Source organism: Halichoerus grypus, chromosome X, assembly GCF_964656455.1.
Source record: "Halichoerus grypus chromosome X, mHalGry1.hap1.1, whole genome shotgun sequence".
NCBI lineage: Eukaryota > Metazoa > Chordata > Mammalia > Carnivora > Phocidae > Halichoerus > Halichoerus grypus.
This window is the reverse complement of record NC_135727.1, coordinates 29,708,923-29,724,515: the sequence shown is the minus strand read 5'-3', so window position 1 is coordinate 29,724,515 and position 15,593 is coordinate 29,708,923. Positions and strand designations below refer to the sequence as shown.

General features: G+C 38.5%; 1 protein-coding gene across 3 annotated transcripts; it reads left to right on the top strand.

Moving 5' to 3' along the window:
- The first annotated feature begins 1,729 nt into the window (after positions 1–1,729).
- On the top strand, positions 1,730–12,156 carry MCTS1 (MCTS1 re-initiation and release factor). 3 transcript variants are annotated; one of them, XM_078064408.1, is made up of 6 exons: positions 1,730–2,008; positions 3,178–3,330; positions 3,886–3,983; positions 8,288–8,421; positions 10,889–10,956; positions 11,948–12,156. In XM_078064408.1, the coding sequence occupies exons 1-6, from the start codon at positions 1,998–2,000 to the stop codon at positions 12,027–12,029; spliced, it is 546 nt and encodes a 181-aa protein (XP_077920534.1). In that variant the 5' UTR covers positions 1,730–1,997; the 3' UTR covers positions 12,030–12,156. The 3 variants fall into 3 exon arrangements, with proteins under 3 accessions (XP_077920534.1, XP_077920536.1, XP_077920533.1); XM_078064407.1 differs by lacking the exon at positions 1,730–2,008 and adding an exon at positions 2,393–2,629; XM_078064410.1 differs by lacking the exons at positions 1,730–2,008; positions 10,889–10,956 and adding an exon at positions 2,382–2,629 and having other exon boundaries at positions 8,288–8,502.
- Positions 12,157–15,593: the final 3,437 nt, after the last annotated feature.

Sequence of the window (15,593 nt, the reverse complement as noted above, 5' to 3'; positions counted from 1 at the left end):
GCTTAATGACTGAGCCACCCAGGCGCCCCGTGCATGATTTTATAGAATTAAAAGTTAGCTATTATTTCTAGCACTGCCAGTATTCAACTTTTTAATTATTAGGTTTCTCAAACAATTTCAAGAAAGTAGAAAGTCCATCTAGGTGTTATTAATTCTGGGGTCTATCAGGTTAAATTTTATTCACTAGTGGAATATATAGTTACTACTATGCTGTTAACATGTACGGATTCAATGGGGTCTTTTTTCCATTCATCTCAAGCTACTTAATAACTGTTTATTGTTGTTATAATGTATTTATTGTTACATGGCAGGCTCCCAGGGTGATGTGCCAGATGAAGAAAGCTGTTTGGCAAGAAGCCTGACAGTGTAGCACCAACCACAGCCTGGGGTCTGGGCTTCAGTTTTGCATGTTCATAAACTCAATATTCTAAACGTCACAGAGTTGATTGATGCTGGGAATGCGGATTCACGCTAAGGACATTCACAAGAGACTGATGTATAAACCAGAATGACAATTCATTTACAAAGACAAACAATTGTTCATGAGGATTTGAATTGAAAATAGCAAATTTGGGGCACTTGGGTGGCTCAGCAGTTAAGCATCTGCCTTTGGCTCAGGTCATGATCTCAGGGTCCTGGGATCCAGCCCCCCTTTGGTCCCGGCTCAGTGAGGAGCCTGCTTCTCCCTCTGCCCACCCCCCCCCCCCAGCTCATTTTCTCTCTCTCTCTCTCTCAAATAAGTAAATAGAATTTAAAAAAATGGCAAATTCTTGTCAGGGAGATCTTCATGGGAAACCAAATTATAATCAGAAGATTGTCCCTACTACAGAATCAAGGCAAGGTGAGTTAGTTGTACAATTCAAATACATAATAGCGTTTATTATGATTGCTCCAAACACCCATCTCCCCAATATAGAGTATTTGCTCCCTGGAGAGAATGGTGTATTTGTTTTATAGGTGAGTGCTCATCCACTCCACTGCCTGGGTGGTGCCTGTTTGGTTAGGTTTTGTATTTTTCTATGGTTTCTTTGCTGATCAAAACTTTGGATTCGCTCTTTTTAAAATTACACTAGTAAAACGTGTTTCTTTAACTGTTATCTCTTCAATCAGATTAGTCTTGTATAGCTTGCCTAGAGGCCATTCTATCGTCAGGGAAATTAGCTCCCTTGAGTTATAGACCAACTCGTAGGTATGGTGAGGCAGGGGACAGCAACCTAGTGAATAATTCTATGGGGGCACCTCACTGTGGCTGGTGAATGTGGTTGTCAGATCAAAATACCGGATGCCCAATTACATTCAGATAACAAGGAAATTTAAAAAATATAAGTATGTCCCAAATATTGCATGAGATGTAGTCATACTAAAAATATATATATTCATTGTTTATCTGAAATTCAAAGTTAACTGGATATCCTGTATTTTTGCTTGCTAAACCTGGCAAGCCCAGGAATACATTAACAAGATGCCATGAGGCTTGCCTGGGTTCACGGTGGTCGGTAAGCACCGATCCACTCGGTTGTGTCAGGGAACAAAAACCGTTCCCACCAAAAAATTGCTCAGGTTAATAAGCAGGTAGCAACCAAACACGGAATAATCTTGACCCTTTGAGGAACCCGTAACTGACGCAACTGCCATAAATGCTGCCTTGATTAATTACCCCACCCCCTTCATTCTTCTCTTCCTGCAGCTAGAATGATTGCTCTATCTATCTCTTCTTCCTTCTCTAGTCCCGCCCTTCCAAGTCTCCTCTCTGGAGGGGGAATCGGTAGCCCAAAAAGGGCCGGCAAAAGCGCCGACGTGTTCAGAGGAGCGGAAGTAGTCAAATTTCATTGAGAACCGTAAAGTGCGGCTGGCTGTCTCCCTTTCCGGATAACGACAACAGCTCCGACTGTCAGTGCCGGCCTTCCTCGTGTTAAGAGGATCTGCCGGACCCTTGCTAATTCAATTTTTTTCCCATTCCGGGCCCTTCCCTATCGTCGCCCCCTTCACCTTGGATCATGTTCAAGAAGTAAGGACATGCTGTGGCCTCCATCGGCTGCTCACAAACGTGGTGGGGGTGGGGGTGGGGAAGAGGGCGAGAGCAAAGATCCTCTTTCTCTCTCCCCCGCCCCTGCCATCCTTACTCCCCAAGGTCTTCTATAGTACTATGCTCTCACTCGCAACTTGCAACACTGTAGCCTTTCCATCCCTAATCTTCAGTCGGGTTTTGATCCTCCCACCCTCATTTTCTTTTTCCTTACCCCTCTTTCTCTTTTGCCCCCTCTCCCAATCCTATCCCTGTTCCTAGGGTTCTACCAATCACAATCTTGCACCGTGATTTAAGGGTATATCCTCTTTAGCTGAGAGGAGAGCCCTGCACTCACTGCCATATGTTTATTAGTTATGAACTGAATAAGGGAAGGCTTGACTTCCTGGGTCATGGCAGTGAAGGAGTCTGGGTGACAGGAAGCAAGCGGCCTGTCATGCCTATTGCCTAGCTGCCAGATTAACCTTGTCTTGAAAATAGCGTGATTGCCCCATAGGCTATTCAGTGTAAGGAAGACAAAAATTCTTTGGGAACCCACCTAGTGGGTTTACCTTCCAGACTTGATAGACGCAAAAAGCAAAGGGGGAACATGGGCAAAGGAAGGTGGGTTTTGTGCATGACATTTTGAACAAAAATAAATAGAGATCTTAGAAATCATCGTCATCATCACTTTAAAAAAAATCTCAGCAGATTACATAGCCTAGCAGGGGTCAGTTTTCTGTGTTATATTTGGGTTGGTCTTTTGTGTCTCAGCGCCTGAGGGTTTTTTGTTTTGTTTTGTTTTACTCTGTTTTTTCACACGGGTTTTGTTAGAGGTGGGAATCTGTTTCTTCCTAGGTAGAATTGAGTAGGGTTTTCCAGGAAAGACGTTTGTGTAGCTGATTACAGATTATAATGTGAAATATGCCTCATATTCTACCCCTCCCCGCCCCCCCCCCATTGTGTATACATGACAGTTTAATATTGTATTAAGGCACTGGTTTTGTGCTGGACAGAATTAAAGGGAAATGGTATTTTAAAAAACAATTTATTTCATAATTATTTTAGACATCTAAATACTTGGGAATAGATGACTAATTAAAACAATACCTTTAGCTATTTTGATATGTCTGCTTAGAAATACCTTTTTTCTTGCAAAAATCATTTGACAGATTTGATGAAAAAGAAAATGTGTCCAACTGCATCCAGTTGAAAACCTCAGTTATAAAGGGTATTAAGAACCAATTGATAGAACAATTCCCAGGTATTGAGCCATGGCTTAATCAAATCATGCCTAAGAAAGATCCTGTCAAAATAGTGCGATGGTAAGTCTTTATTTTTCTCTATATAGAGCTCAGAGTAGCTGAATATTGTATGATTAGATTGCACTCATAATAAATGGAATTATTTTCACATTAACCATTGGTAGATTAATTATAGGATTAGATAAATAGAATAACTCTAAAACATCAATATTTGTATTTTCAAGTGTTTCTCTATGTTCCTGAAAAATGTGACTTTGTGTACTGATTGTTTTATTAAAGAGTTAAGTGTTTTTATTCAGACTTGAATTTAATTTATTTCAGTTTGTACTGTAGATATTTGTTTTATTGAATTATCTAACAATGAAATTAAAATAATAAAATGTGAAATAAAATTGTAGTAGGTCATAATCGTCTTTTTTTTCTCTACTGGACTGGAATGGTAGGTGAAACAATTTAAACAATGCTTTTTTGCCTGGATATTTAATGAAGTTAAACAGAGGTTACTGTATCTTTGTATATATATGTTTCATATTTTTTGTTATTTAAAGGATGTTTGGCATATTCATTTTTGAAGGAAGATATCTAACTTGGTACTTTGTGACATTTGTCTTACAGCCATGAACATATAGAAATCCTTACAGTAAATGGAGAATTACTATTTTTTAGACAAAGAGAAGGGCCTTTTTATCCAACCCTAAGGTTACTTCACAAATGTAAGTCTTGTTAGAAAATATGTATTTGGGGATATGGAAAGATATAAAAGGAGTTGAAAGTGACTTCTGGTAGTTAACTTATTTATTAATACTAGGTGATATGGAATATAAAACTAAAATGAATCCCCATCCTGTGGTAAATCTGAAAAATGCAAATTTTCTTATTATGCATTCCAGAAAGGCCAAGAAAGAACATTCATTCATTCATTCAGCAAATATTTATTGAACTTACCATGTGTCAGGCACTGAGCTAGCTACTTGAGAATATGATGGGAAGCAAAGGCAGACATTGTTCCTGTCCCTATGAAGCTAACAGTCTAGTTGGAAGAATAGACAACAATTAGATAATTTCACGGATATATATTCACAAACTGTGATAAGTGCTGTGAGCACTTCCTTCTTTTAAATTTGTATCTAGATTTGCCTCATGGAGATAACTCTATATAAGGGAAAGCATTGGCTAATTGTGGGAGTCCCATTATTGTTAGTTGAGTGCCAAGGTCAGGTGTCATAAAATGAAATAATGTTTATTACATACTTATATTTGTATATTGTTAGATCGAGTACGTTACAAAAGAAAATCCAAAGGAGATACAATCCCCATGCACAAGAGGTTTTCAACTGTGAAGTTAAAATTTCTGCTTTTCAAACCAGTGTATTTCTGGCATTCTAGCTAAGAGGCAGAAAGGAAGGGAGCACCTGGAGGGCTCTGTAGATGGTAGTGGTAACTTAATGAGTTTGGTTTTTGGTAAGAAGAGATCAATTTTGAGTTACCTGGTGGAGTGGAGGTCCGGAGCAGTAAGGCAAGTCTTAAAAGAGGTGAAGCATTTTAATATTTAGAAAGGATTATTTACAATTACTTGATTAAGTATTGATTTCCTCAGGTTAAAAAAGTACAAGGGAGAGAAACTAAGTCCTGATGCAATGGGAAAAGTTTAAAATGAAAATATTTTGGTGACATTAGGACGTTTTGATGACATTAATTCCTACTTAACTAAAAGAGGACAAAGACAAAATATTCAGATGTATTGCATGAATCTAGATTGGATCCTGGTTTGAAAAACAAAATTCAAGCCCTCCTCCCCTGCCTCAAAAGTTATAAAACACTTTCTTAGACTCTTGGGGGGAAATTTGAATATGGTTTGGGTATAAGACAATATTGTGGAACTATTGTTAAGTTCTTAGTATGATAATAGTATTGTGGTTATGTAGGAGAATGACTTTATTTTTAGGTGATATGTACTTATTTATAGTGAAGCACTACATCTGAAATTTCAAATGGTGGAGGACAAAATGTGTGTGCATAGATAGAGACAAAGCGGGTAGAGCAAAGGGTTAAGGAACAGTTGTTCAATCTAAGTGGATGGTGTCCAAGTGTTCATTGAACTATTCTTATGGTTTTCCTGTATGTTAAGCCTTTGCATAATAAGTTGGAAGAGAAAAATGTTCCTATTTGATAATATTTTGCCAGGAACCAGCCTTTTGGACATCCTAAAGTTATTGATGTGCAAGAAGCAGGGTAATATAGTGGTTAAAACCATACTTGGAGTTAGGTACACCTGGGTTCAGTTCCCACTGCAGGTCATTTTTGCCAAGCCATTTAAACAGGTCAAGTCACTTAACTTGCTTAAGCTTTATTGCCTTATCTTTATTTTTTTAAAAGATTTTATTTATTTGTCAGAGAAAGAGAGCGCATGAGCGCGCAAGCAGGGGGAAGTGGCAGGCAGAGGGAGAAGCAGACTCACCGCTGAGCAGGGAGCCCAATGCGGGACTCAATCCCAGGACCCTGAGATCACAACCTGAGCCGAAGGCAGACACTTAACCGACTGAGCCACCCAGGCGCCCCTATTGCCTTATCTTTAAAAATGGATATATTGTCCCTGCGTCAGTCTCTGTGCTTAGCTCTGAGTCTCCTTGGAATCCTCTCTCTTTCCTTCTCCTCCTCCCCTGTGCGCGCTTGCGTTCTCTCTCTCAAATAAATAAGGAAATAAATAAATAAAATCTTTAATAAAAAGGATATATTGTATTATCTCCCAGGGTTGTGAGGATTAAATGAGACTGTGTATATGATGCATCTAACACAATGCTCAGAACACAGCAATGGCTCAATATATGACAGCCATTGTAATGATGTACTAATTGTTCAAAAAATGTCCACTACTATTATGTATTACTGTCATCATCATCATTATTATTAAAGGGCAGGTATTAATGAGGATGGAGAACTAGAAAACAAATTATGTATAAATGCATTCATTCAGGTTCCTTTTTTTCAGTAAGATGTTTAAATTTGGAGCCATGTTTAATTTGTAGTCTTGGTAGGAAGAAGACTTACTTGTTCTCTGATTAGTGGGAGGGCTAGTGGTAAGACATTGAAGTGGATAAATTTTACCAGTTATTATTATTCCCAGAAAGCCCTGAGAGGTCTAAAAAGTTTTGAATCCTTCAGGGATCCTTTACTTCTTAAATTATGAACTATTAGTAGACACACATACACACACAAAAATAAATTTTTTGAGATTACAAAAGGAATTTATGTTCATTCTAGAGAGTTGGAAAATAGAGAAATGAAATCATCTGTATTTCCATGACCTAGAGATAACCATGGTTAGTATATCGGTGTCTTTCTTTCTTTCTTTCTTTCTTTCTTTCTTTCTTTCTTTCTTTCTTTCTTTCTTTTTCTTTCTTTAAGAGAGAGAGAGAGAGAACACAAGCAGGGGGAGGGGCAGAGGGAGAAGCTGACTCCTCGCTGAGCAGGGAGCCTGATGCAGGGCTTGATCCCAGGACCCTGGGATCATGACCTGAGCTGAAGGCGGAAGCTTAACCAACTGAGCCACCCAGGTGCCCTTATTGGCGTATTTTCATCAAATTATTTCCTATGATGTGTGTGTGTATAAATGCGTGTATTTTTTCCTTTTTAAATTGGGCTCTCCATTAAATAGTTTTTAATTAATAGAGTTTCTTTTTTAGGACAGTTGTAGGTTTACAGAAAAATGGGGCAGAAAGTACAGAGTTCCCATATACTTCCTTCCCCCCTTCCCTTGTTATTAACATCTTATATTGATGTAATGCATTTGTTATGATTCATGAACCAACGTTCATTCATTATTATTAACCAAAGTCTATAGTTTACATTAGGGTTCATTCTTTGCATTGTACATTCTGTGGGTTTTGCCAAATGCATAATGTTATGTATCCACTGTTACAGTATCACTATGTACTATCATAGTATCATAAAATAGTTCCACTGCCCTGAAAAAATCTTCTGCTCCACCTCTTTGTCCCTTCCTCCTCCCCCTCCCCTTCCCCTCAACCCCTAGCACCCACTGATCTCTTTGGTGGTTTTTTTTTTTATTGTTTTTTTTCTCTTAACATTATATTATGAACATTTACCAGGGTATTACATAGTCTCCAAAAATATGGTTCTATTTTATGTATATTATAGACATACCTTAAGTCATTTATCTCTTTATTGTTGGACATTTAGGTTGATTCCAATTTATTTCTATTATAAAGAGTAGTACTGCAATGAATATATTTCTACCTAAATATGTTATATATCTCTAATTTTTTCATAGGATAAAGTCCTAGAAATAGAATTACTGAGTCAAGGAGTTTGAACCTTTTCAAGACTGTTGATACATGTTGCCAAGTAGTCCTAAAGAAAGATTATACCCAATTATAAGCCTTCTAGCAGTATATAAGAATGCCAGTTTTCCTACATTAGCACTGGGAATTACTTCTGTTGAAAATATTTACCAATGTGGGGACACCTGGATGGATCAGTCAGTTAAACATCTGCCTTTGGCTCAGGTCATGATCCCAGGGTCCTAGGTTCGAGTCTTGCATCGGGCTCCTTGCTCAGAAGGGAGCCTGCTTCTCCCTCTGCCTGCCGCTCCCCCTGCTTGTGCTCAGCCTCTCTCTCTCTGTCTGACAAATAAATAAAATCTTTAAAAAACATTTACCAATTTGATAAGTGAAGGATGGTGTTTCAGTTTCATTTTGCATCTGTCAGAATACTGTAATTTGGGGAAAAATTTTTTTTAAAGATTTTATTTATTTATTTGAGAGAGAGCACAGAGGGAGAGAGAGAGGTAGAAGCAGACTCCCCGCTGAGCAGAGAGCCCAATGCAGGGCTCGATCCGGGGACCCCAGGATCATGACCTGAGCCAAAGGCAGACACTTAATCAACTGAGCCACCCAGGCGCCCCTGTAATTTGGGGAAATATTTGTTCACGTCCTTTGCCATTTTCTATTGAGTCATTAGTCTCATTAATTTATGTAATGTATTTCTTTTCTTCTAGATCCTTTTATCCTGCCACACCAGCAAGTTGATAAAGGAGCCATCAAATTCGTACTCAGTGGAGCAAATATCATGTGTCCAGGTTTAACTTCTCCTGGAGCTAAACTTTACCCTGCTGCGGTAGATACGATTGTTGTATCCTTCCCAGGCTGTAACTGTGGAAAAATGTATTCACAGTATTTTTGTCATTACTAAAAGATCTTTGTCCAAGAGAAGGTTAGATGTACTTTTTGGAGGTTACTGTTACTGTTTTCTCATACCTTTCTGGTTACATTTCAAAATGTGGGAAATAACATCATTTCTTGAGACTAAATTTTGTCCCATCTTAGAAGTTAAATGGGAACAAGTAATAAAAGAGTCCCAGCTGCATTTCAGCCCAGTTATGGCCCAGTGTTATCAGACTCAGGACACAGTATAAAACTGGATTATTGGGGTGCCTGGGTGGCTCAGTTGGTTAAGCGTCTGCCTTCGGCTCGGGTCACGATCCCGGGATCAAGCCCCACATCGGGCTCCCTGCTCAGTGGGGAGTCTGCTTCTCCCTCTGCCTCTCCCCCCCAACCCGGCTTGTGCTTTCTCTCTTGCTCACACTCTCTCAAATAAATAAATAAAATCTTTAAAGAAAATAATAATAAAACTTGATTATAAATGGAGAGGATATGTATGATATGATTGAATCACTTCTTTGGACATCAGCTTGCTACTTTTACCATTGGCTTACCCATCTACACTGAAGTAAAAGCACTCAAAAGGGAAAAGAGCTTAGGTACCAGGTAGAGTATTAGAAGTGGGTAGTGGGAAATATGGACAATTCCCAACTTTAATTTTAAAGTTCATTTTCAAGTTGGCTCTTTGGGCCTCAGAACATATTTTCTCCAAGAGAAATGTTTTTCAGGTAGTCCTTAAAACTCATGATGTGGCTGAATAATTGTGCATTATTTTCATTTCTACAGCAGTGGTTTGCTATATTCTAGGTTAACTAGGTTTTTGTCAACTATCTGGACAGGAGGATATCTTTCCTTTTGTCATAGATAAAGTGGCCATTTGCTTCAGGTTGAGAAAATACTTGGTAGGAAGAGGGAAATCACTGTGGAGTGGAAAGGCCATTGGAGTGGGTTTAAGAGTGTGTCCCGTGGGCGCCTGGGTGGCTCAGTTGGTTGGGTGACTGCCTTCGGCTCAGGTCATGATCCTGGACTCCCGGGATCGAGTCCCTCTGACCCTCCTCCCTCTCATGCTCTCTGTCTCTCATTCTCTCTCTCTCGCAAAAAAAAAAAAAAAAAAACTTAAAAAAAAAAAAAGAGTGTGTCCTGTACTCGAAAGGACAGTATTCTCTGTTGTGGCGGTTATATTTAAGGGGTAGTATAAAGTGTCGGTTTATATCTTAGGAACAGCTTCTATTGACATAGATACTGGTCACATAATAAGTGCTCAAATATTTTTGGAACATCAGATTGAATGTATGAACTGAAAGTACGATGGAGAAGATGGAGAATAGTATTCTGTAAGGACAGGGTTTTTTTTATGTTTATGATTTTTCTAAGTGTTGTAGGTTAATAGTTCTGGAGTTTCTCTTAAATGGAAAATTTTCCTAGTACCTAGCCTTTGCTTTTTAAATAATTTTTATTTTGAAATTTATAGACTTTTAGACAGTTGCAAAACTAGTGCAGAGAGATACTGTGTACCCTTGAACTTTTTGTAAAATATGTACTGCAATGTTTAACATTTTATTTTTTTTAAGATTTTATTTATTTGAGAGAGAGAGAGCGTGCGTGAGAGAGCATAAGTGGGGGTAGAGGCAGAGGAAGAAGCAGATTCCACACTGAGCAGAGAGCCCCATGCAGGGCTTGATCCCAGGACCCTGAGCCGAAGGCAGACGTTTAACCGACTGAGCCACCCAGGTGCCTCACAATGTTTAACATTCTGAATGCTTCAAGTGATAACCAAGAACATTTTGGTTGTTCTAGAAAGGTTGAAACTTACACTGAGTTCTTAAAGATAGATTGGGGTATAATTATTATTTTAATGTGTCTATTACATAAAACCACCATTCAGTGATTAAAACATTAGAACAATTCATATGTATTTATTTCACAGTTTTTAATACATGCAAGAAATTTTATCTCCTTTTTCGCATGACTTACTGCTTTTGCTGGCATTGGGTTATAGTATTAGCATTTAACTTTTCTAAAAAAGATTTTATTTATTTGACAGAGAGAGAGACAGCGAGAGAGGGAACACAAGCAGGGGAGTGGGAGAGGGAGAAGCAGGCTTCCCACGGAGCAGGGAGCCCGATGCGGGGCTCGATCCCACTGGGATCATGACCTGAGCCGAAGACAGACGCTTAACGACTGAGCCACCCAGGCGCCCCAGTATTAGCACTTAACTTAAAAACCAAGAATGATAATTAGATTCATTCATTTAGCATTTATTGAATATTTACAATGTGCCTACAGACTCTGCTAGGTCCCTGTCCTCAAGGAGTGTTGATGGTCTGGGTGAGGATACAAGATGGGTTGAAAATGGCTTCACTAGTAATGTGATCATTGAACCCCCCTCTCTAAGGCATTTTGATAGATAAATAGTTTTCTTAGCTGTGTGTTTTCAGGCAATCATGGCAGAAGGAAAACAGCATGCTCTGTGTGTCGGAGTCATGAAGATGTCTGCAGAAGATATGTAAGTCTCATGTTAGTCCCCCTAAGCTTTTGAGGTATGGGTCACCTACTCAGAAAGCATCAGAATTACAGGTGAAATTTGCTCTCATTCATACCACATCCTACAAATATTTAAGCACAGAAGCCTCATTTCTGATTTTTCCTAACTCTTAGGAAGCCATTGAAACCTATTTTGCCTCTGGGATTGCATTCTTTCTTAAGCACTCTGAAAAGAACTGTGTGCCAACACAGCTGTTTTATATGTATGTATGTGGTATTTTAGGAACTTCTTATTTAGTATGATTTAAATTGGGTGGGAGGAAAGATGTTTTGCTGTTAGTTTTTTTAAATTTTTTAATTTTTAAAAAAGATTTCTTTCTTTTTTAGAGAGAGAGAGAGAAAGAGCAAGGGGAGGGACAGAGAGAGAGAGGGAGGGAGAGAATCCTTGAGCAGACTTCTCACTGAGCACGGAGCCCGACATGGGGCTCAGTCCCAGGACCCTGAGATCATGACTTGAGCCAAAATCAAGAGTCGGCCGCTTAACTGAGCCACCCAGGCACCCTGCTGTTAGTTTTTAAAACAGTGACATAGTTCAGTACCACACAGTGTTTATCTTCTGTTTTGACCTGGTGGTATAGAATATTAAGGAAATATTAACGATATATTACCAAAATATAGTCAATATACTGAAAAACTTTGGAACTCATTTGATTACCAAATTATTCCTGTTAATTTTGTTTCACGGTTAAGTGTGACACTTTGATGTTCTCCTGGTATGGTGACATCATTACTTTGTTTCTATAGACTAGTTAGATCACTAGAATCACTTTAAGACAGGAACTGCAGCAGAGTAATGTAGTTTAATGTAGTCAATAATGTTAATGTAATATAAATAAATTCCCTACATGTGGCTCAATAATTGCAAAATAGCAATGCACTTTGAATTATATTTACCATAAGTAAGCCTATAAAAATTCATAACAATATGTTTATATGCTTTTTCCCTTCTACAGTGAGAAAGTCAACAAAGGAATTGGCATTGAAAATATCCATTATTTAAATGATGGGCTGTGGCATATGAAGACATATAAATGAGCCTCGGAAGGAATGCACTTGGCTAAATATGGATATTGTGCTGTATCTGTGTTTGTGTCTGTGTGTGAGAGCATGAAGACAATACCTCTGTGGTTATGCTGAATAAATTCAACAGATGCTAAAATTCTGTTGGCTTCAAACATTATTTTAATTTCTCTTAAAGTCAAGTTAAAATTGGGTAGCAAACTTGGACATTAAGAGGTATCTGGTAAGTACTCAAACTCAGACAACTTGGTGTCCTTTCTTAGGCTAATGATGTAAAATGAAGGGCAGGACTTGGTAAATGAACTTGATAGTATATGGCTGACCCCCAGAGAATCTGACTACTTAATGGGGCTGGAAGCTAGACTGGGAATTTTCTCCCATTACCCCCTGGAAATGCCCCTTCTCTTTTGTGTGTGTTTTTTGTTTGTTTGCTTGTTGTTGTTTTTAAACTTTTCATTATGGAAAATTCCAAACATATATGAAAGTATGTGGGGAATAGTATAATGGATCTTTTCTGTATCCATCACCCAGCTTCAATTCATGGCAAATCTCACTTCATCTGTATCTCATTTACTCCTTCCCACCCCACTCCCCAGTTATTTTGAAGCAAATCCCAGATATATCATTTTATCCATACTTTAATATGTATCTTTAAAAGATAAGTGGGTTTTTAAAAAAAATCATCACACCTAAAAAATTTAACTGTTTCTTAATATGATCAAATATCTGGTTCAAATATGTGACAAGTGAACTTGATTTCCTCTTTTTTTATTCTTTAACCATTGGTTTGCTTGAAATTGGTCCCAGACAAGGTCCATATATTGCATTTGGTGGTTGGTTGTTTAAGTCCCTTAAGTTAGAAGTTCTCCCTTTGTCTTTTCCCCTTTAAATTAATGATTGAAGAAATCTGGTTGTTTTGTCTTACAGAGTTTTCTCCCCCATTCTGGATTTTGTCAGTTTCACTGTAAAGTAGTTTAACTTGTTTTTATGCCCCCTGCGTAACCCATAAACAGATAGGCTTGATGAGATTCAGGTTGAATTTATTTAGTGCCCTGTCCTGAAGCTGGGTAAACTCATGCTACACAGATGCTCAGAACTTTCAGATTTGGGTCCTCACTGTATCCCCCAAAGAACATGTATCTCCTATCATAAGTGTTATATGAAGGCCATGGACCTATTTCAGTAAGAACAGTAAGCTGTTTTGGGAATTAAACGAGAATTAAATGGGAATTTATATAGTGACAGTAGGTATTTCTTAATAACCTTGCTGTTCTAGTGTCTCATTTTCATTTGGTTGTTTACAAATATATGACATGTGATTTTATTTTTCAGATGGATACAGACATTTACAAGATTGTGGTGACCCATGTTACAGTTAGAAGGTGGTGAGAAAGGTGAGGGTGGATAGTAAAAAGAGAGAGACCATTTGACTGGCTGTTGCAGCTGGGCCCCCAAGATATAACATGGGTGAAGGTTATTGATCCAGGCTCTGACCTTCGGACTGAGAAACTATTTCCCACTAATGAAACTTGTAAGACTTGAGGAGTCCCACATTAGAATGTGAATGTGTTCATTTATAGTGGTAAGTCTGCTTAGGATACACAATCAGTAAACAGGAAGTTTCTTGGTGAACATGAATAAGAGTAAAGGAAGGTTGAAATTTGGGGGAATATTTCATCTGGGCTGGTGTAAGGCTTAGAGATTTTTTCCTACTTCATCATTAATTAGAATGCTTATGTCTGCCACAATCTTTCTTTCCTAGCCTGTAGAGGAACCCTGATATTTTTACTTCCTATATTCTTTTTAAGTTCTATGTAGAATATTTTCCTTTGTCATGACAGTTATATTCTACAACTTGGTATATTGTTATATTTTACTATTTATTCCTGATGGATAAAAGTGTAGTCTCATCAGTGACCCATTTATAAATCATCTTTCAGGGTAGGTTTCTTCAACAGTCTCATTTTATGCTGACTTACCAGTTTCAAATTCAGATGTCTCTCCACTTGAGGGATGAGGCACCCTCTTTGAGGCCTGTATCACCTTACATTCTTAAAAAGAGAATATCTGAGTCACTGATGTCAAAACCAGACTTTGAACCTCTAGTTTTGGTACTAAGTTAATGTTAATCGACCAAGATTGCCTATGGAGTGTTAGCAATGAAAAACAAAGCACACACATATTAGAGAAGTTAAAACCTTTAATTGCCTGGTTTCTGAAATAATTTATCCTTATTTCTAACCACTGTTAACAGTGGGTGTAGGGAATACTTTAAAAATATTTAACACCATCATCTGTGCTTGTTTTTCCTACTATGCTGAGGTATAGTGACTGTTGCCTTGGTGATGTGGACTAAATATGTATGTTTTCTCCTTCCCCTGGGTCTGAGGCCTCAGGTCATGGTGTTAGTCAGGGGTGTCACTCTACACTGGGAGCCTGGTCAGTGTCTCAACATTAGGTCATGCAGGAAAGCCAATTCAAAGAGGTTAAACTAGCATCTCAGCCTCTTGAGGTCTTATGCTTAAAGGAAACCTGGTCTACCCACATTCCTGAGAGTAGGAATACAGGGAGAGCCTGTTTTCTCTAAGGCAATGTATCTTCAGTTCATTTTTAGTTTCAGAATTAACTTTGTGTCAAGCCTGCCTATAATGTAGCCATTTCTATGTATCTGACATACTCAGCCAAGGTCAGTTCAGCTCAGTGAACATTTTTTTTTAAAGATTTTAATTTATTTATTTGACAGAGAGAGCACAAGTAGGGCGAGAGGCAGAGTCAGAGGGAGAGGGAGAAGCAGGCTCCCCGCTGAGTAGGAAGCCCAATGCGGGACTCGATCCCAGGACCCCGGGATCACGACCTGAGCCAAAGGCAGATGCTTCACTGACTGAGCCACCCAGGCGTCCCCTCAATGAACATTTATTGAATACCTGCTAGGTTCTAGGTGATGTGGCACAAAGATGAATAATACATAAGTGGCCCTTGCCCTTAAGGAGCTTCCAGGCTCGTGAGTAAATTTACATTTTTAAAAATCTGGGTAATGGTGACAGCCCAATACCGATTTATAAAGCCACTGGGAATTACTAATACTTTTCCAATTTCGGTCACCAAACTTTGCAAATTACACATGAGCTAAATATAAAAATATTCCTTAGATTGTATCCAATGTGAGAAGGTTAAAAACATCCAGATGTCTTGGAGTTGCAATGATTCAGCATTCCAACTCAGATGGCTGACCCATTGTGCAGTAATAGAAAGGCCTGATCAGCCCTCTTCTAGCAGACTATTATAGTGGTTTGGTGGTGGTCTCTTGGCAGCTGCATTTTTCCTTTTCTTTTTTTCTCATGTTCTGGACCCAAAACAGACAGCTGGATTTATCCCAGGGGTAGTCATGAACATTTCCAATTCGAGGAATTTGATAGTCCCCAAACAGAAGGTCATATGCCATTTGTCAAACAATGATTATATCCAGCCAAGTTCCTCCTTTGGATACAAATCAGCTACTGAGGATACGGTATTTCTAAGCATAGTACTTCAAAAAATATAAGAATGGCAAATGACTCAATTTGCACAGGTATTTCATTA